This window comes from Osmia lignaria, chromosome 11 (genome assembly GCF_051020975.1).
Source record: "Osmia lignaria lignaria isolate PbOS001 chromosome 11, iyOsmLign1, whole genome shotgun sequence".
In the NCBI taxonomy this organism is placed as follows: domain Eukaryota; kingdom Metazoa; phylum Arthropoda; class Insecta; order Hymenoptera; family Megachilidae; genus Osmia; species Osmia lignaria.
In genome coordinates, this window is record NC_135042.1 from 9509764 (window position 1) to 9530329 (window position 20566).

The 20566-nt window shown below is 42.8% G+C and overlaps 1 protein-coding gene across 1 annotated transcript in view; it reads left to right on the plus strand.

Moving 5' to 3' along the window:
- The window catches only part of kl-2 (dynein heavy chain 2, axonemal kl-2), a 30557-nt gene that overhangs the window by 3537 nt on the left and 6454 nt on the right, over positions 1–20566 (plus strand). Inside the window, exons 4-47 of the mRNA XM_034324062.2 lie at positions 474–610; positions 751–1093; positions 1152–1671; positions 2825–2967; positions 3582–3727; positions 3792–3885; positions 4487–4657; positions 4731–4920; positions 4994–5090; positions 5156–5407; positions 5533–5660; positions 5724–5842; positions 5916–6030; positions 6087–6220; positions 6271–6464; positions 6518–6746; positions 6805–6956; positions 7010–7260; positions 7926–8146; positions 8204–8318; positions 8804–8975; positions 10110–10285; positions 10899–11061; positions 12537–12761; positions 12828–13116; positions 13180–13317; positions 13482–13652; positions 14357–14648; positions 14742–14833; positions 15192–15395; positions 15460–15665; positions 15739–15924; positions 15985–16204; positions 16265–16431; positions 16810–17030; positions 17102–17211; positions 17269–17384; positions 17452–17552; positions 17610–17788; positions 17855–18154; positions 18859–19146; positions 19605–19795; positions 19929–20104; positions 20275–20426. Coding sequence (XP_034179953.2) covers positions 474–610; positions 751–1093; positions 1152–1671; positions 2825–2967; positions 3582–3727; positions 3792–3885; positions 4487–4657; positions 4731–4920; positions 4994–5090; positions 5156–5407; positions 5533–5660; positions 5724–5842; positions 5916–6030; positions 6087–6220; positions 6271–6464; positions 6518–6746; positions 6805–6956; positions 7010–7260; positions 7926–8146; positions 8204–8318; positions 8804–8975; positions 10110–10285; positions 10899–11061; positions 12537–12761; positions 12828–13116; positions 13180–13317; positions 13482–13652; positions 14357–14648; positions 14742–14833; positions 15192–15395; positions 15460–15665; positions 15739–15924; positions 15985–16204; positions 16265–16431; positions 16810–17030; positions 17102–17211; positions 17269–17384; positions 17452–17552; positions 17610–17788; positions 17855–18154; positions 18859–19146; positions 19605–19795; positions 19929–20104; positions 20275–20426 — 8286 coding nt within the window. The remainder of the gene's footprint in view (positions 1–473; positions 611–750; positions 1094–1151; positions 1672–2824; positions 2968–3581; positions 3728–3791; positions 3886–4486; positions 4658–4730; positions 4921–4993; positions 5091–5155; positions 5408–5532; positions 5661–5723; positions 5843–5915; positions 6031–6086; positions 6221–6270; positions 6465–6517; positions 6747–6804; positions 6957–7009; positions 7261–7925; positions 8147–8203; positions 8319–8803; positions 8976–10109; positions 10286–10898; positions 11062–12536; positions 12762–12827; positions 13117–13179; positions 13318–13481; positions 13653–14356; positions 14649–14741; positions 14834–15191; positions 15396–15459; positions 15666–15738; positions 15925–15984; positions 16205–16264; positions 16432–16809; positions 17031–17101; positions 17212–17268; positions 17385–17451; positions 17553–17609; positions 17789–17854; positions 18155–18858; positions 19147–19604; positions 19796–19928; positions 20105–20274; positions 20427–20566) is intronic.

The following is a 20566-nucleotide window of genomic DNA, read 5'->3' on the forward strand; positions in this document are numbered from 1 at the left end:
ACTCTTCGTGGTAATGCATACTCGTAGCTCGTTGAAACGCTTACATTAAAATCACTTTTTCATCACTGACAAAACGTAAAATCAGGTAACGAAATGAAATTGTCAGGCGAGTGGTCGCCGGCGCATTTGTATTCTCGCGTTTAACGAATTCAATTATCGTGGTTAAAATTAATTTTCATCAGAAAGGGAAGGATAGAAGGGAAACGTTTCTCGTTACAGCTACGAGCATCGATTCGTTTTATCATCGACAAGCCGGGAATGAACGGCATGCGCCGTTTTATCCGTGCAAAGCGGACGATAATGCGGAATAAAGGATGACACGCGAGGCAGGTGTAATCGGCCTTATTTAGCCGCTTTAAGTCGGCATTCGATTCCGTCACGTCGAGGCCGGATATTAAACGAGCCGATCTAGCTATAAATATAAATTTTCACGAAACGACTGTTTCACCGTTCGCCGATCGTTTGCCTTTCAGATAGCACACGCTCACAACGTCCTGACCCATTCACCGTGGGATTTAGACAGGGACAATATATTCCGTCACACCGATGTTTTCATCAGCAGGTGCCACGACATGATTGAGATCTGTCAGGCGATGATCGATTTTGCCAGGTAATCAGCCAACCCTCTTCGCTCCTCTCGAGCCTCGCTCGCGAATTAACCCCTTCACCCGCCAATCTTTCGCCAAATTTATCGCTCGAAAAAAATACAAAATTTCTATTCCCATCGAATCTACCGATCGCCGGGTTCAGAATGGACGAAACGACGGAAATGGTGAGGCCGATATTCAGCGGTACTTTGGGCGAGGAACACGAGAGGGTGTGTCTAAAGGTCGAGAGGCTGTTTCAACAGGCTCTGCGAAATATCGAGCAGAACTCCGGCAGGATCTTAGACGTTCATTACGGGATGTGGCACGACGACATACTTGCCTTCCGTGTCGAGATGAAAGATCTCGAGATTATAATTGAAAATCTGGTGGCCACCGTCTTCCAAGGAATGAACAACGTACAAGAGGCCGTCGAGAACCTGCAAGGATTTTATAATTATATGAATCGCGAGAACCTGAAGAGCGTGTTCGAAGCGACGACCGCTGAAGTAAGACATCGATGATGCTTTCGAGAAACTTTTTAACGAGATCGTTGACCTTTCGCAGATATGGAAGCTCTTCAGCGACGATATCCAGAGCACGAAACAGGAGATCCTGGACGACACTGAGAAATATCCTTCGATGACACCGTACTATGCGGGCAGAGCTTTGTGTCTCAGGATGAAGGGTGCTCGTCTCCAATCAACCAGGGAATTATTGGAAGAATCTATATGGATGCCTTACTGCGGCCTCAGCGTAGAAGTGTATAATCAGCACGATATATTTATGAAAACCATCGAAGATTTTGTCCATGATATTTACCATAAATGGATCTATCAAGTGGGCGACAATCCTCGGGCAAAGTTAGATCGATTTTTAATGAGACGTAGCGATTCGAATTACGGATTGCTCGAGTGCAACATCGATCCAGATATTTTGAGCCTCTGCCACGAGGCAACCCATTGGATTAATCTTAAATTCACCATACCTGTTCACATCCGGATCATTTTTGATAAATGGGACAGCCTGCACTTCGCCTTCGAGGGTGTGATCGCTGTGATCATCGGTTACAATAAAGCGATACAAGGTTCGTTGGGAAAGTCAATTTTCTGGTATATTTTCTGAGATGTCTCTCTCCGCGCACCGTGTTCGTTAATTATCGACGCATTCGGCTGTTTCCGCATCCTACACAGTTAGCCGAGTTTCCTTCGGCTTTGGGTATTTCAATTACGAAATTCGTGACACGTCTGGTTTCCCTGTTATTAATTTTCCTCCGGGTGAAATTCAGAAAATTAGTTCTTCCAAAAGAGGTCCCGGTAAACTTCCATCGCCACAGGAAATTCTGTTAGGCGTACATTTTCTGATACATCGAGTTTGTAAATTGATGTTTAACGAAGCCAGCAACCACGATGCAAAGCTTTGATTTTGCACGGGCTTGTTTTGGTGAAAAGCAAAGGGATAAGAATGAAACGATTTTATAAGAATGTTTTTTTTTTTTTTCTCTCTGGATATAAATCCAGTTAACTGCCGGCCACGTGTTCGTACGAGTACCGACAAATATTTTGAAGTTTCAAGGGTTGAAAGCAGCGCAAAACTTCGGGTTTGCACATCGGTTCCGGGGAAATTGCGAAATAGTTGCTCGAGTACGTTTCTCAGGGAAATACCTCGAGCGTTTTCTTGCTCGGTTTTAACGCGCCCCCGCGTGTTATTAACCGAAGTAGCGACCACAATTATAAAATATCAAAACCGGTGGAAAGTTTAGCCCCGGAACGGCAAGCAGACACTCTAGAATCTCGATTATACAAACTAATTGAAGGCACGTGCTTCGTGCCTATACAAGATATTCCTACATTTCGCAGCTTCTTGAAATTGTTTCAAATTCCTCATTCGAAATTAAATTGAAAAAAAAATTCCAAACAAACAGGAACTCAGAGTAACACATTGGAATGTAGTACCTCTATAATTGTTTGAATATGTCTGAAAAGGATAAAAATCGTAAAAGTATGCGCAAATAAAGCGGATTGTCCGTTGCAACTTTTAACATGGTTGTTATTTCAAAAATTGTTCCGAACGAGAGCTGTCCTTCTGGATTTACCATCGAATTCGCTTAAAATTTTCATGTTACCGCATGCTTTTTATCTGAACAGCCCTGTTTGTTCAGCGTTTCCAGATAATCGCGTGGTGAATGATGTTGAAAGAAAGGTGATATTTTATGTTCCCTTTTTTTTTTTTTTTTTCAGCATTGTCCGTTACGGAACAAGAGCTGTTTCGTGAGCTAATTCGCCAGCTAGACAGGAAGATCAATCCTGGCATAGGCAGGCTGACATGGAACTCCGAGTACATGGACGCATACATCGAGGATTGCTTTCACGAAACGGCAAATGTAGGTACACCTTCGTCCATAAGTCATGAGCCATTTAATAATCCCAGGTTTATATTTAAATGAACGATATTAAACGCGTAGCGATACATTAACGTATTCCATCACTGTACTCGAAATGATTATCATGCGCGAACAGATAATAATTAGCGTCATCGCAACGAGGAAAAATAAATAAGGATATTCGCAATGTATCCAAATTTATTCGAAAATGGTAAGGTGTCCCATGACTTATGGATAGGAGGGTATACACTTCGTTTCACCGTCACCTATTACACGTCGGTTGGCAAACCCTGCTATGCGTACGGAACGAAAATTTATGCACCCAGTCCGGCTGTGTCCTGAGCAAAATTAAATTTTGACCCGGTCCAAGTGGGATACCGGGCCCGTAGCCTTTGTTTGTTTAATTAAGCAAGAAGTACGCGTGCCGCCGGAAACCGAATAACAATAGCGGATATCCGGGGAACGGTGTTTGCGGCCATTCGTTACCCTGTTCAAATCGACGGAATTCGGCCGCAACCAAGGGCAAAGCTGGACACACCAGTGCAGTTTACAAGCTGTGCAATCGTACCCGTTTAACGTTTCCTGGTTATTCCTATCTATGTCTCTCCGTACAGTTGCAAGAGTTCATCGATGTTTACAAGGAATCGAACTTGGAGATCATGAGATTATGCGAGAGCCTCTGCGCGACCAGCATGATTAAAATTAGACCGAATTACACGTATACTTTGCAGGAATTGCAGGAGGAATTGATAACGTGCAGGTAAATCAGAAGCAACTCAGAGTTTGAATAATTTATTGGATAAGATAAAATTGTTTTGTTACAGGGAGGAGGCGTTTGAAACGTTAAAGGATAAACATAGAATGATCATCCAATATGTACTGGTTATTTACGAAGGATTCAGAAAAGTCATAGAAGATGTATGTTAAAAATTTGAAAACCTAGGCTCTTATCTTTCGCATTCGATAGAAATATTTCTCAATCACAGTGTCGTATAATTTTCGACTCTGCTTTTAAATCTCCCTCCCCAGGGGACGCGTTAAAATATTTCCACGTACAATCACAGAAACACCGTCGTCCCCCGGCTCCTTTTTCCGCGATAAAAATTCTTAACTACCGCGAGCCTGTGCCGCATAGAAAATACTCGTCGTTGTTTCGTTGCCTGTCTGGCGACGGTTCCATTCTCAAACCGGGAACGTCGTCCTCGTTGGTTCGCTCGTTCCTGTCTACCGGAATCGGCGACAAAACGGCGTGTAAAGCAGCCGTTCACGAGCTTGAATTCACGCAAAATGTCCCCGCGTTATCCCTGCAGGCTATGCGAAGCAATTTTCGAGCGGAGAAACGTAGAGCGGACCGATCCGCGTTACGATACGTCGGCTGCGTGACGTGACTGCCTCTAGGAACGCGCGTGTCCTCCGCTTCCCTTAATCCGCAAACAACCGGAGGAATCGTAGCTTCCGTTGTGAAGCTAGATCGCGAATAACAGTTCAATTTCTCACGCGAACGCATTTTTAATCGCAGACCCTCGACGAATGGAAGGTGTACTTGAACAGGATCGACCTGTTGATCAGTGAATCGTTTAGATTGTGTCTAAGAGGATCTTTGGAGACCATGTTTAATGCTCTTCACGGGGATGGCACGACACCGCCATCCCCGCTCATTTTGGTGCACGTTGATCTGATCGACAACAAGGTATATTTGAATAAATTAAATTAACAAATGAATTTATGAATTTTTCAAAAAGCAAAGGTCCTTGTTATTATAGATAAGCTTCGTCCCAGATTTAACAGAAATCTCCACGATCATCTCGACCATCTTCGACAACCTGTTGGAACCCGTGAAAAAGTTTCATCGTCTGGTAGATAAATTCCGATTGAACTTAGCCATCCCTCCGTTTTGGAAATTTTACGAGACCGACGTAGAGATGCTGAATCTTCAGCAGAAGCTCAACGATGGTTGTATATCTTCTAAAATTGAACGACTATATCCGATCAATTTATATTGATATTTTATTTTTCATTTTTATAGAGGTGAATTACTGTTTTGTTCAGGTGCAAAATTACCTGAAGGCCTGGGAACCCTTTCATGAAGTGTGGGAGGTTAACAGAGAGATGTACCTGCAGAGGTAGATTTCGAATGGGATCGTTAATCATTGATCTCTGACGAAGACACGAATTTTCGTTGTTTCAGGTACGAGAAACTGAAGCCTACCCCGGAAACTTTCGACGCGGACATCATCAGGTACTTGATAATCGCGAACAACGTTCAGGTCCAGGATACGGTGATGACTGTGCACTTCCTCGACGTGAACGCGGATGGTCTGAAGGGCGCTATCGTTGAAGAATGTTCCGTCTGGCAGCAAAAATTGATGACGCTTTTGTTGAGACAAACGGAGAACATGATGAACCACGTCTATCACTACATCGCGGAGAACTCGAAGAAGTGAGCGAGGAAAATTCGATATCGGTTAAGATGAATATGCGAAAGTCAACAAATCTCGAGAACATTTCGTTCGGTTTATAGAGAACTGTCTCTCACCGTGTCGCGATCAATTGTTTCGTTCGCAGAATCCAAAAGGAGCCGACAGATCTGATCAGCATGCAATACGCGATGCAATTGTTCCAGAGGCTGACCTCGGAGATTCCTCGGGAGGAAGAGGAGTTCCCGAAAATCCAGGAACAATACGATTCTTTACGTGAGCTTCTAAATGCTTCAGATTTCATTGTTACATCGTTCGTTTATTCCTTTTCTTCTGCAGACAAATACGAAGTGCAGATGTCGTTCGACTTCAGACGGAAATTGCAAGATATTCAGCCTTCCTGGAACGCGTATCTGGAGATCCTCAGCATCGCTGAAGGAATGCTATTAGAAAAAAAGGCAACTGCCTTTCTATCACCTTATTAATAATAAGAAAATGAAAAATTGTCTCTTACAAGTACTGTTCTTCCAGGAGGAATTCAAGAAACTGTTACTGAACGATACGGTAATGTTCAAGGACGAAGTGATAGCGCTGGTTGCCAAGTTTGCCGACACTGGCCCATTTACATCCGAATGGCTCGCGAAAGGTATCATTTCCGAAACATCAACGATACAAATACTGACGTTGATTTTCACTCCATAGATGCTTTCACCTGGTTAGCACATATTCGTCGAGAAATTTTAGGCCTAAGGAGCAGAGAGAATAATCTGAAGTCACAATTGGCTATGTTTGGCATCAGTCATCCTGATTACGCCGAACTCAAACTACTTGAGAAGGTAATCGTACCTCTTGGTCCTCGAATGAATACAGCAAAATTCTTTTTTAGGACTTAGAAGCAATCGAGCTGGTGTGGGAGGTGACCAACGAATGGAACATGGCATGGGACAAATACAGGACGGACAATTTTTGGGAGATCGACATGGACGAAATGGAGAACACTGCGAACGTTCTATTCAGAAAGCTAAATCGCCTTAGTCGAGAACTCAAGGACAAGAACTGGGAGATCCTTGAACACTCGAGGTAATGACAATTTTATTATTCTTTAGATATTTTTTAATATCGATTGCTCCCAGGACACGGGTGGACCAGTTCAGGCGTACCCTTCCTCTGATCACCGACCTGAAGAACCCAGCGATGAGACCGCGGCACTGGAAAAGGGTCAAAGACATCGTCGATCGCGATTTCGATGAAACATCGAATGATTTCACCCTGGAGGTCATTGCTGAAATGCAACTGCAGAATTTCGCTGAACAAATCAGCGAGATTTCTTATTCGGCTACCATGGAATTATCTATCGAGATTGTGAGTGAATTCAACGATAACGAATACGATGATGGCAATTTTCTATTGTTATTTGTAGGGCCTTCAACACATCAGCGAGATCTGGTCAAAGATGCCCATAGAAATGGTTCCGTATAAAGAGAAAGGTATATTCAGATTGAGGACCATGGATGAAATAGTGCAAGTTCTGGAAGAACATCAGATGCAGTTGTCTGCTATGAAAACAACAAGGTTCGATGAATTTATTTAAAGATGTAGCATAGTTTAGGAGTTGTCGATTGCAGGTTCGTCGAACCGTTTGCCTCGGATGTCGATTATTGGGAACGAACCCTTTCGACCATAAACGAGGTCCTCGAAATGACCATGATAATTCAACGAGGCTACATGTACATGGACAATATATTCACCACAGAGGATATCAGGAAACAATTGCCCAAGGAAACCGATGAATACGACAAATTGACCAAACTGTGGATTGAAATCACTTCGCGAATGGCGGACTTCGGGTTGGCTCTACAAGCCACGCACCAACCACGTATGTATCATATAAAAAAAAAAGAAAGAAACCAACGAGAGAACAATTTTTTACCGTTACATTGGAAAATAAAAAATATCCCCTGCGTTTTCATAGTCCATTTACCTTCGGTTGAAAAAAAATGAAAAATCCTTGCTGCCGTTTTTATTATTTAATTGAAACATGGAGCTGAAAATTGAGTAAAATAAAATCTGAATATTTTCATCGTCTAGATTAATGTTTATAAAATAATTTCTGGTCGTAGAAATGAAACTCCGAATTCATGAGACAAAGTTTCATTAAGTGACCTCATAAAAATCACATGAAACTCTTAACTCTCGTGAAAAAAAAGGGGGAAGAAGAACAGGTGCTACAAAATTGTAGTCGTAGAAATCGTCAAAACATACGGTACACGTAATGCATTGTAATTTGGCGGGCGGGAACAGGTTGGTCGTAATATCCGAACGATTGCGGCACGGGGTAAACGAGGAAAAGAAAAGAGAAATATGCAGCGCGTCGTAGTCGTCGACGATGGCCGCTCAAAGGGGGAGAAAAGAAAGGGGGAGGAGGAAAAAAAGAGTACCGAAGCTACGGGGTGGCTATAAAATAATGTGAATCCAGTGTACAGGAAGCGCTTAAACTTCCTTTTTTCCTTCGTCCCACTCAATTTCTGTTCACGCTTGCAGCCGGCCTGCTCGATGTTCTGATTAAAATCCACGACCAACTGGAGTTGATGCAACGAACCCTGGAACAGTACCTCGAGACGAAACGACACGTGTTCCCCAGGTTCTACTTCATCTCCAACGACGATCTCCTCGAGATACTTGCGAACGCGAAGAAACCGGACCTCATACAGCCCCATATCAAGAAACTGTTTGAAAATATTAAATCTCTGAACCTGAGCAAAGTAAATAATTAATGAACTTTTTAAAAGGGGCGTCTTTTTAATTAATTTGCTTGATAGTCTCCAACTGGCAAGAACCTAGCCATAGGAATGTTCTCCATTGAAGGAGAATACGTCAGCTTCTATGAACCGGTGATCCTCGAAGGGCAAGTAGAGATATGGTTATGCGACATAGGCAAGTATCGATTGATATTAAATTCCTAAATGTATCAAAGTAAAGAGAGACGAGCTTAATTAGCGGTCCCTCCGACCAGGTTGTTAAAGAGCAGAGCTAGATTACACCATTTGCAGCAACCGAAAAGAATGAATAAAAAAGAAAAAAATATACCTCGCGACTAACGAAATATTTCATAGCGAAACTCGTTCTCTTCATCCCCGTCGAAAATCCGATTTAACCAGGTACGAGCGAGCATCTGGCAGCAGTGCAAAAAAGGGGGCAGCAAAGGGTGGGGGAAGGGGGAGGGGGGTTAACCATGGCGTTTCATTCCGACGCTTTTATCCACCGCTCTAAAGGGCCCATCCGGTAACAATTTTTCCCGAAAGGGACACAATTTGCTCGTCGTAGTGTCGACGAGTGGATAAGGGTAAATGGCAACGCAACAAAAGCATAGAGAGAGAAAAAAAAAAATAAAGAAAATTGTTCGCTTGTCACAATTGCAGAAACCGCGATGAGAGCGACCCTGCGCGAGGTGCTGCGACAGTGTCGAGCCGCCCTTCGAAAAATGATCGCGAAACGCGACAAGTGGGTGAAAGACTGGCCGGGCCAACCAGGAATTACATCCACTCAGATCCAATGGACGGCGGACTGCACCCGTAGCCTGCTGCACTGCAAGTGAGCTATGCAGTTTGAAAATTTAGCGACGTTAGTTACGGCGTACCTGACGGGGGGATTGAAACATGGATAGAGCACACAGGGGGGTGAGTTAGAGAAAACTGAATCTAGCGAAGCGGCCTGAAAAGGCTGTTGAAGACGACCAACGAGGGAAGAACGGTGAGAAGATGCAAACGGGTGCACCGGAGAAAATGAGAGGAACTATAGTTGGGAGGGTTGGGTCGTAGATAGAGGGACATGGTACAGTTTGTCTCACAAAAATTTCTCTATGATATTTAATTGAGCTAAAGTCAATTACCTTAGTCAAATAATCTATTAATAACTACAGGGTATGTGATATGAAATAAATGATGAAGCTAATTAATTAAATATATCGAATTGATAGGTAGGACAGAGGTTCAATTAAGTACCTAATGGTGTTTCATACGTACTTTATAGTGTACCATTTTATACGAGAGATAAATTTTCACGAAGATATAGCGGGTACGCTCTTGTGAGACAGACTGTAACTCTAATAAGGGAAATTTTGCATATTCCGGCTCTGGTGCTGCGATCCAGCCACACCGCCCACGGTATGCACCCTTCCTTCCCTCGTTTGCATATACTACCCGTACTGCGAATAATTTAACCCCTCCATCCCTCTGTGTCCCTAGCCGGGTCGTAGAAAATCCTCTCCGTCCCGGGACCGTGGTTCTAACGTTCGTGTTACGGTTAAAGAGGTGTACCCTGTGCGCGCCCAACGCTCGGTACGTGTCTCCCTCTCGCCTGGGAAACAGTTCGAGTAAGTGGAAAAGAAATAAAAGGGATACAGAGGTGTCGGATAAAGAGGCTGATTATCCTGGCGAGAGGTAATGGCCAGAGAGCAGTGGAAAGAATTCCTATTGCTGCACTTTGGCCGCGAAACGAGCAGACTAAATGTCCAAGCTGGGATAAGAAGAGGGTGTAATGTTTGAAGCTTCAGTATAATCTCATTTATTCATTTCTTTTTTTTCTTCTTAAGTGTATCCTTAATAACTACGCTATTTTTTAACGGTTTCGCTTTGAAAAATAAAGCTGGAAGCTTCGATTACCGTGAAATTTGATTACGATATCTGCCCCCGATTGAAAGTTGATTCTTACGCGTCGGATTTCTAGATTGGTAGACTCGAGACGGCCGTTGAAAAAACTTCGAAAACGACAGAATCAAGCGCTGAACAAGTACTCGGAGGCGATCAGAAGCGATCTGACCCAATTAGATCGATTGAAGTTGAAAGCAATCGTGGTGATCGAGATACACGCGCGAGACGTTATCGAGAAGATGTACCGAGCGAGTAAGTCATCCGATTTCCATTTCGATCTTATAATTTCAATTTTTTCTTTCGCACAGAATTCACACGCATCTCGTGTACTTGTAACAAATTATGGATTTTATGGGATTCGACCAGATATTTGCGGTGTTGCGACGTTAGAACGATGGGTTACGTGGTTATTGGGGTGGCTGACCCCATCCCCTGGTGTACCTCGTAAATTCATCTCCCGTATTGGGTCGAAAATAGATAAATGACCAGATAGATACGGGGCCAACGTGTATTACCCTTGTAACCGTGGAAACAATTTGCCTCGGATGACCGGCAAACATTGCTAAGTGAACAGGTGCAATGTTTGCCGATCGCGCTGTTTGGCAAATTCGTGCGTCACCGATTTGCCCGGCCAATTAATGCGATTTCGTGAATTAAACTAATAGACGGAAGCTGAATTTCCATGATTCGTTGTGTATCCACGTGATCGGGGATTACCGATACGAGAGAATCGCAGTTCTCGAACGGGAGAGCCCATTTTTTTTTTTTTTTAATTTTATTTTTAACGCGACATCATCCACCATTGACCGCAGTGTTATCGAGATATTTAACCGAGATAAGGATACGAAGATTGGCCCCGTTTCAGACTGCAAAGACGTGTCAGCATTCGAGTGGCTGTCGCAGCTGCGGTTTTACTGGGACAAAGACATCGACGACTGCATCGTCTGGCAAACGAACACGTATTTCATCTACGGATACGAGTACCTTGGAAATACCGGCCGTTTGGTGATAACACCCCTCACGGATCGGTAAGATAATACTTTCGATATTGACAGTAAAATAAGGACTAATTTCGCTAATAATTTAAAATGTATGTAGTTAATTAAAAATACTAATTGCGACAGTGGAACATTCACAGTTTTCAAGTTCTCAAGTCGTTCGATACGATTTTGTAATAGAAAGGAGGTCACTGGTAGCAATCCCCATTGGAATTGCTGGAATAGTTGGGTAACATGTCACAGGGTCGATTATGCGAGTTAATTAGGTCAAAGGTCGCGACGATTATTAGCCCCGCTACGGCTTACAATTAAGTACAACCAATCGTGCATCCAAACGTCGAAATATTAAGTTCGTTACTGTTAATGAAATAAAGCATACGCGATACCTATCTGCAATTCGATGCTAAATTACCTGAAACGTCAACCCTTTCGTCTGGAATAATAATGAACTGCAAGCTAGTATAATAATCAGGATCAAATGTCGACGAGGGTGTTTATTAATGTTAATCAACAGTTACTGGGTTCTAAGTTATTAAGTCGAAGATCCTTGTAATGTCGAAAATAATAAATTCCAAATCATGTTATACGAGTTAAGGGGGTCGAGAATTAAATGATCAAAAAATAAAGATATTTTAGAGAATCTTTTTAAAGCAACTTAGTCGAAAAACATTAAAAATTTGATTATCAGATTACTGGTGCTTAAAAGAAAAATAAAAATCGATTTTCGTGACCATCTATCGTGTTCGACCCCCTTTAACAAGAAATAAGAGACTTACAATCTTTCAATCTACCGTAAAACGAATTCATGGATTCGAACAAGCCACGATCGAGCGTTTTAATCCGTTTTCAGCCGAATGAATCGATAGCGGAAGGGTGGGTAGGACGTATTACTAGGAGGGACCGGGCTTCCAGGAAGTCGTCGCGTTTTTCTTGTCCAGCCGAAGACAAATTCTTAGAGGGTAACAAATGTATCGGGACGGCCTCCTTGTCTGTCCATAAATTAGATCGGGTTGCTTGCCTTTTATCGCGATTAAATCGATAAGTATCATCCTGAAGGGCACGGTATCGTTCCATCGCGTTTCCTTTGATATTTTGTCGCGCAAACTATGCTGCTCCTCGAATGCTGTTACAAGATTCTATCCCCTCTTAAATGGCGAATATTACGTGCTTCTGTATGCAGAATATTCTCTTCGGTTTCAGGCAAAATTGCGTTTACCGATCGACCGGATTTTACGGAGCTTAGGTTGCAAACTGCTTTGCTTTTGCAATATAATCCTTTCTGTTAATTGAGAAAGACGAAGCTATTAGGTTGATGCATAGACAAAACTGATATGAAAATATTGACGTAGACTTTTGTACGTTGTTTGTTCACGCGTTGAATATCAGAAATTTCTATCTGAAAGCGTTGAGACAAGAAATAAGTAGATTATCGAGGTTCAAAGATCGTCTATCGTGCGGGGTGGCGGTGAAGTTATCCTTCGGCAATAATTTGATTCGAACGATAGATGCTACATAACGCTGACCACAGCCCTACACCTTTATCGAGGGGGTAGTCCGAAGGGACCAGCTGGGACTGGGAAAACCGAGACGGTAAAGGATCTCGGAAAAGCTCTAGGCTTCAACGTGATCGTTCAGAACTGTTCCGAGGGACTCGATTACAAAAGCATGGGGAAATTGTTCGCTGGATTGTCGCAGACCGGCGCCTGGGGTTGCTTCGACGAATTTAATCGGTAAATAAAAAGTAACAATATTCTCGTTTTATGTAAAAATAATCGAAATTTCTCTTCGACGAATAGAATCAACATCGAGGTGTTATCAGTCGTCGCGCAACAGATACTCTCGATACTTACCGCCCTCTCGCAGAAACTCAGCAGATTCGTGTTCGAGGGATGCGAAATATCTTTGGTGCAAACCTGCGGCATATTCATCACCATGAATCCCGGCTACGCGGGCCGCACTGAACTTCCCGACAATCTGAAATCGATGTTCAGACCTATCTCGATGATGGTACCAGACAGTAGCATGATCGCCGAGATCAATTTGTTCGGCGAAGGATTCGGGAACACCCGTGTTCTGGCCAGAAAAGTTAATACGATTGGGCTTCGCCTTGGATCATGATATGTAAAATAATTTAATTCACTTCTACAGGTGTTCACTTTGTACACGCTGGCTCAACAACAGCTTAGCAAACAGTATCACTATGACTTTGGATTAAGAGGTATAGTAACGTTGACCAGGTACGCTGGTAAGAAGAAGAGGCTTTATCCAGGCTTACCTGACGACGAGGTATATTTTTCTAATAAGTAAATTGTTCAAATTAAGAAATATTTCTTTTTATTTACTAAACGGGAGCAAACCCTTTAATACAAATTTTAATAAAATAATAATGATAACAATTTATGTTATTAATAATAATAAAAATAACTATATATATTCGATGGGATTAATAGGTGATCATCCTCGCGATGAAGGATATGAACATCGCTAAACTCACCTCGGACGACTTACCATTGTTCCTTGGTATCACCGGTGACCTCTTTCCGGATGTGGAGGTGCCGACGGTGGATTACGAGGAAATTATCAGTTATATAACCAAGGAGATGACGAAGTTAAAGCTGCAGGTAATCTGGTAGAGGAAGTTGAAGGTGGTCGTGAAGAGAACGACATCCTCCTTCGTCGATTCTTCCTTTTTTTTTTCCTCCCCCCCCCAAAGGCGTGTCCGTTTTAATAGAGAATCGGGTCTATCGATCGGAAAAGCAGAGAGGCGGAAAACCGTCCTTGTAAATTTCACCGGATGCATATTGAATGCCGATAATCCGAGCGCGAGAATTCGTGCCGCGTGAAATTCAATCGAGTTTATTATCGCGGTAGCGCGATTGTTAATGATAGGTACCAATATCCCATGAAACCTTGTTCGTCCGGTTGAATTTGACTTCGACGAGAACCTACGAGAAGGATACTCGTTAAACATAACCGGAGTCGAACAGGTTGATTAATTTCGATTGAGAGGAATTTTCTTGGTGAATTTTGAGAAGTCTCGTTTGATTTTGAAAATTATTTTATTCTTTGGAATTTAATCATACAATAATCGTAATATTAACAGTATAATAATAGCTTGAAATAATAATAATGAAAAGTATTATTGAAATTGAACCAATTCTAAAATCAATATATATATATATTATTGAAAAATGCAAGAATTATTGATAGCTTAATCAAATCAAAATTCCATCCGGCTCGATTATTAAATACCATTGTTAACATCGCGGTTCCGAACCACGTAAATTTTCATACGTTCAATTTAATTATTCAACACGATTTATAGCCGATTCCGATGATACTGACGAAAGTGATCGAACTGTACGAGACGAAGAGTTCTCGCCACTCCAGCATGATCGTCGGCGAGTCTAACACTGCGAAAACAGCCACGTGGAAGGTGTTGCAGAACACGATGACCAGCATGAGAAACGACAAGAAAGCCGACTTCAATTTCGTTCACGTGTACCCCATTAATCCGAAGGCGTTGAGCCTTGGTGAACTTTATGGGGAGTACAATCTTGCTACAGGAGAATGGCACGACGGAGTCATATCGTCGATCATGCGGAAAACCTGTTCCGGTATCCTCTATTCTGTATCCGTTTCTCTTTTTTGATGAAAAGCTCGTTCCTGGGAAATGGGCAAAGTCGAAAGAATCTTTCTTTTTTTTATAGAGGATACCCCGGACGAGAAATGGATCCTCTTTGACGGGCCCGTGGACGCGGACTGGATCGAAAATATGAACAGTGTAATGGATGACAACAAAGTAAAATTTATTTAAAATTATAAAGAAAAAATTGATATGATTGATCGTGGAGTCGAGTTAATGGTACTAATGGGAGAGGTCAGGGTGGGCCTGGTTCCTCGCAAATATTCGGATTGGGTCCCTATAGATTGTAAAATTTCAGAATTCTAGAATTCCAAAATTTCGGTATTTTAGATTTTCAAAACTAAAAAATTTCAGAAATTCCAAATTCTAAATTTTCAAAATTTCTAGGATATTTGGCCCACCCTACGAAAACCTAATTACATCGAGATTAATGGATTTATCGAAATATGTTTCGCCTTCCTACCAGCTGTAAGAGCGCATTACTTAATTGGTACTAAGAAATAAACATTTGCAGCTTCTGACGCTGATAAACAATGACCGAATCACCATGCCCGATCAAGTGTCCTTATTGTTCGAAGTTCAGGACCTCGCCGTAGCTTCACCAGCCACGGTCTCCCGTGCAGGCATGGTGTACAACGATTACAAGGATCTAGGCTGGAGACCGTACGTAAATTGCTGGCTACAAAAATACCATGGAAAAGTAGAATTCTCAGAAGAGGTAAAAAAATAAGTATTACTAAGAAATAAAATCATAAAAGCTAGAAAGATGATATATGAAACAGATGAGAAACCGGTTCGAAGAGCACGTAGATCCAACCCTCGAATTTAAACGGTTGAAATGCGAAGAATTGATCCCAGTACCCGAATTGAACGCCGTTCAATCCCTCTGTAAGCTTCTGGAAGTACTAGCAACCCCGCAAAACGGGGTTGAATTTGTAGGCGACAGAGATTCGTTCAACATCATCTGCAAAATGTGGTTCCTCTTTTGGTACAATTTCAAAACTCCTCAATTTAATATTCTAAATTATGTATCAACGATAAATAAACAATTTTCTCTCTAGTATGTTATGGTCAGTGTGCGGATCGGTCAACGAAGAGGGTCGTTACAGGGTGGACAATTATATACGGGAAATCGAGGGTTCCTACCCCCTTCGCGACACGGTGTACGAGTATTTTGTAGATTCAAGGCTACGTGCATTCGTCTCCTGGGAGGAGAAATTGTCTCAAGTTTGGAAGATCCAAGCAGGGTGAGTTTGAAAATTTATTTTCACGTTATTTCATCGAGTGACGATCATTTGGAATTTCAGCACACCGTTCTATAAAATAGTCGTGCCGACCGTGGACACCGTTCGATACGAGTACATCATAAGCTCCTTACTAAAGAATGAATTTCCGGTTATGATCGTTGGTCCTGTAGGTACAGGAAAAACATCGGTATTGCAGTCGGTTCTTGATTCCCTGGATACTAATAAGTATAGTGTGCTCACGTTGAACATGTCTGCTCAGACCACTTCAAGGAACGTTCAGGTGAGTTTCAGTCTCTTAACGAATGATTCATCAAGAAACATGATGATGTTCATATTTTAGGACACGGTGGAAAGCAGGATGGAGAAACGTATGAAAGGGGTGTACGTTCCCATCGGTGGTAAAATCTTGATCGCGTTTATGGATGACTTCAATATGCCCATGAAAGAGATTTATGGCTCGCAGCCACCTTTGGAACTGATTCGACAATTGATAGGATATGGATTCTGGTATTCAACTTTCATTAAGTACTAGCAAACCCGTATGCAAATTGCACACCATGTTCTAGAAATATTTTTATTATTAGTGCATAAATCTGTTATTAGTGCATTCACGAAAAAATGCCAAAGGAGAAAGATAAATGGTTCTAAGAGCACTAACAGTGCACGTGCAATTAACAAATGCATAATTTTTTTAAATGGAAATGTATACTCTTTTCACTTCGAGTGACACTTGATGAAAAAAAATTGCTCTGTAGATTCTATGGAACATTCTGAGTATCACTGGCTTTGATTTCTGATCCTATCGGGACGATATTGGGGTTACCATTTCGTATTATTATATAGGATATTTTAGAAATATCATCATTCTGACAATTTGATGTAAAGGTACGATCGTGAGAGACAGAACAAGAAATATTTACAAAAGGTGCAAATGATGGCAGCTATGGGTCCTCCTGGCGGAGGTCGTAACGTTATTACTAACAGGTTGCTCACGAAATTCAATGTCCTTAACACGACGTTCCCTGTCGAGAAGCAGATCGTAAGGATCTATGGCACGATGCTGGAACAGCATATTGGAGAGTTCCATGCAGAAGTGAAAGGGATATGTTAGTAAAAATTAACACAACAGAAATCGTTACATGTAAGAAATTAAAAAGTAATCATTTTGTATATTTAGCTAATGAAATAACTCAGGCTACCATTGATATGTACAATCATGTGATCCAAACGATGTTACCTACTCCAGCGAAGATGCATTATCTGTTCAATTTGAGGGATATATCAAAGGTGAAGGAATCTTACATTCTGGATATATCATTTCTTATTTATGTATTTATTATGTAGGTGTTCCAAGGGCTGCTTCGAAGTCACAAGGATTACCAGTACTCCAGGCAAACGTTCCTTCGTCTATGGATACACGAAGCGTTTCGAGTGTTCTGCGATCGTCTCATCGACGAAAAGTGAGTTGATTAAAAGTTGTTTAGAGCACGAAAGACCCTCGGAGACTGATACAAACTTTACCTTCAGAGATAGAGAGTGGTTCGTCGAACAGATCAATGATCAACTTGGAAAGTACTTCGAGTTAACCTTCGGCAACGTCTGCCCTGAGAAAAGAAGCCCTGTGTTCGGTAAATTTCAAAGTCCGTTCGATTCTCTTCTTGAAACCTGATTTAAAACATTCATAGGTAGTTTCATGAACGCCTGGGACATATACGAGGACCTAACCGACATTGCTGCTATGAGGACTCACATAGAAAATCAAATGGACGAGTACAATGCATCGACCGGTGTAGTTCGTTTGAATTTAATTCTATTTCGTTACGCGATCGAACACATATGTCGTATCGTTCGTGTGATATCTCAGGTTCGTTAAATAATACATCGATTAAACGTTTCGTCTATAAATCTAAAAACTGGTGAATCTTTACAGCCCCGTGGTAACATGTTGCTAGTAGGGATCGGGGGAAGCGGTAGACAATCGTTGTCAAGAATCTCCAGCTACATGTGCGAGTTAACCATCTTTCAAATTTCGATCACGAAGCAGTACAGACTAGCGGAATTCCGCGAAGACTTGAAAACGTTGTACATGAAGAGCGGTGTGGAGGGAAAACCGTGCACGTTCCTCTTCAACGACACGCAAGTGGTCGAGGAACAGTTTCTGGAGATCGTTAACAACATGCTGAGCACAGGAGAAGTAACCAATTTGTACAAGAGCGACGAGCTGGAGGAGGTGAATCGGTTTCTAAGTATTTTTATTATTAATTTCAATGATAACAAGATATTTCAAAGGAACAATGTCGAAATGTTTTGTGAGGATTATGAGCTAGGCATGGCGCCCCGGCGCCTGGGGCCTCTTTCCCGTGATGGCCGCAAGGTGTCGCGCGTATACTCCATCCTTTCTCGCAAGTACTCCATTACGGACCTTGTCGCTATATATATAAGATCTGAGAATGTAGAAACCAAGGCGTTTGGGACAGGGACCGTTCACGTATGGGGCCAGAGAGGGGCCTGTCCTGTATGCGGCAGGGTTTCGCGTCCACATATGGGGGCGCTGCCCGTCCACGTATTCGGCCCCCAGGGCTCGTCGTCCATGTTATATGGCCCAGGGCGCTCGTCTACGTATGAATCTGGGACCGGTCCACGTATGGAGGGCAGGGCTCGTGTGCGTATGGGGCCCAGGGACCGTCCCACGTGTGGGGGGAGGACACCCGTCCACTAGAGAACTCCGTCATCCCCCCACACTGACGGAATTCTTAGTGGACGGTTCCCAAGAGGGAAACGCCATAATTTTTTCACCGGCATCCTACAGTTTTCATCGTTTCTCCTATCTAATCTGTTCGCAAACATGCATCGACGACCTCGATTGAAAAGAATTTTCCAATATCAGGATCAAACGCGTGGAACGGTACGCTTGTAACGTTCTCTTTTGTGCAGATTAAAAAGAGGCTGACGAAGGAGGCGACGAAGGCTGGACGAATACCAACAACGGAAGCGATCTATTCGCTGTTGATCGAACGGGCGCGTGCCAATATGCATTTGATCCTTTGCATGAGCCCGATCGGGGACGCGTTCAGGAACAGATTACGCCAGTACCCGGCCCTGATCAACTGTACGACCATCGATTGGTTCCTCGAATGGCCAAGGGAAGCTCTCCTCGAAGTTGGCAACAAGTTCCTCATGAATCTCAATCTGACGCTCACTATCACCGGCGAAAATAAAGTGGTTTGGTCTTCGGCTCGTCCCCCTCCCTTCCTTCTCTAACCCCTTTCCAAACGATCGATTCCATTCGATTCCGATTTCCAACAATCGAGACTCGAAGAACAGTGAGAGAGAGAGAACGAGTCTCTCCATTTCGTGGAATCCGATTATTTTCCTCTCCACGAGGAAACGTCGTCGTCGCGCGGATGATACGCCTCCCCGTCTGCCGCGTTTCCTGGACGGAAGCGCGATCGTCCGAGCGTTTCCGGTCCGAGTAGATGCTTAATATTTTTGAATTTGTATCGTGCACTCGGAAGATTGAACTGGCAAAGAGGAATCGACCTCTCTATCTTTTTATCTCTTCCTTATTTCATCCGATTCTCTTCGAATGAATCTTCCGATCGATCGATCGGAAATCCGCTCTCTTTGCCACGGTTAATAACGGAGAGAATTTCGACCGAGAAAAGTGTGATCGTTTACAGGAACCTCGACAATCCGTCACGGCGTTACCTTTGCCACCTCTTCAGGAACGAATGCGCGACGGAATCGCGGCGACTTTTTCTCTGATTCATCAATCGGTATCACGGTTCTCTAGTAGAATGATCCTGGAAATGAAACGGTACAATTACGTCACCCCGATGAATTTTCTTGAATTGGTAGCAGGATATAAAACGTGAGTCATTTCAAAATTTCGTTCGTTTATCGATATCGATGAAAGTGTTTTCGACACCCGGTATAACTAACCGAAACGACACGTCAGTCGGACGAAGTGGTAGGTGAACGACGTCAACGATCCTCGTTTTCAGAATGCTGGAGGAGAAAAGGCAGGATTTGGCGAGCCAAGCGAACAAACTTCGCAGCGGTCTCTCCAAGATCGACGACACTCGTGTTAAAGTGAACGAAATGGCTGCGGAGCTGGAAATCACACAGGAACAGGTTCATAAATCTACCAGGGAATGCGAGGAGTTCCTCGTAACGATAGGTACCCGTCACCTTCTGACGCTGATGTATCGTTATTAGTTACAATTGTAATAGATCCATCCAGTGCAGGTTTCCATAGAACTTGAATTTTCGTAGAAAATGTTTCTGTCCACTCGTACAGAATGAAATTAAAATTATCGGAAATAAATGATTTTCTTCTATATTTTACAGTGAATCAGAGGCGTGAAGCGGACGAGACGCAGAAGACTGTAACTGCGAGATCTCTTCGAATAGCGGAGGAACAAAAGGAGTGCAAGAGACTCGAAGAACTCGCTCGAGCTGACCTCGCCACTGTCGAACCAGCTTTAAACGAGGCCATGAAGGTATCTTCATCGACATTCATTCTTATCAGTCGTAATACTGTTCAGTTCGTTTGCTCCTCTTCGTGATTGAACACCCTGCCACTTTACTCGAATCGAGGTTCTTTAGCAAAAAAGAATGACCGAGTATCGTAAAATTAATA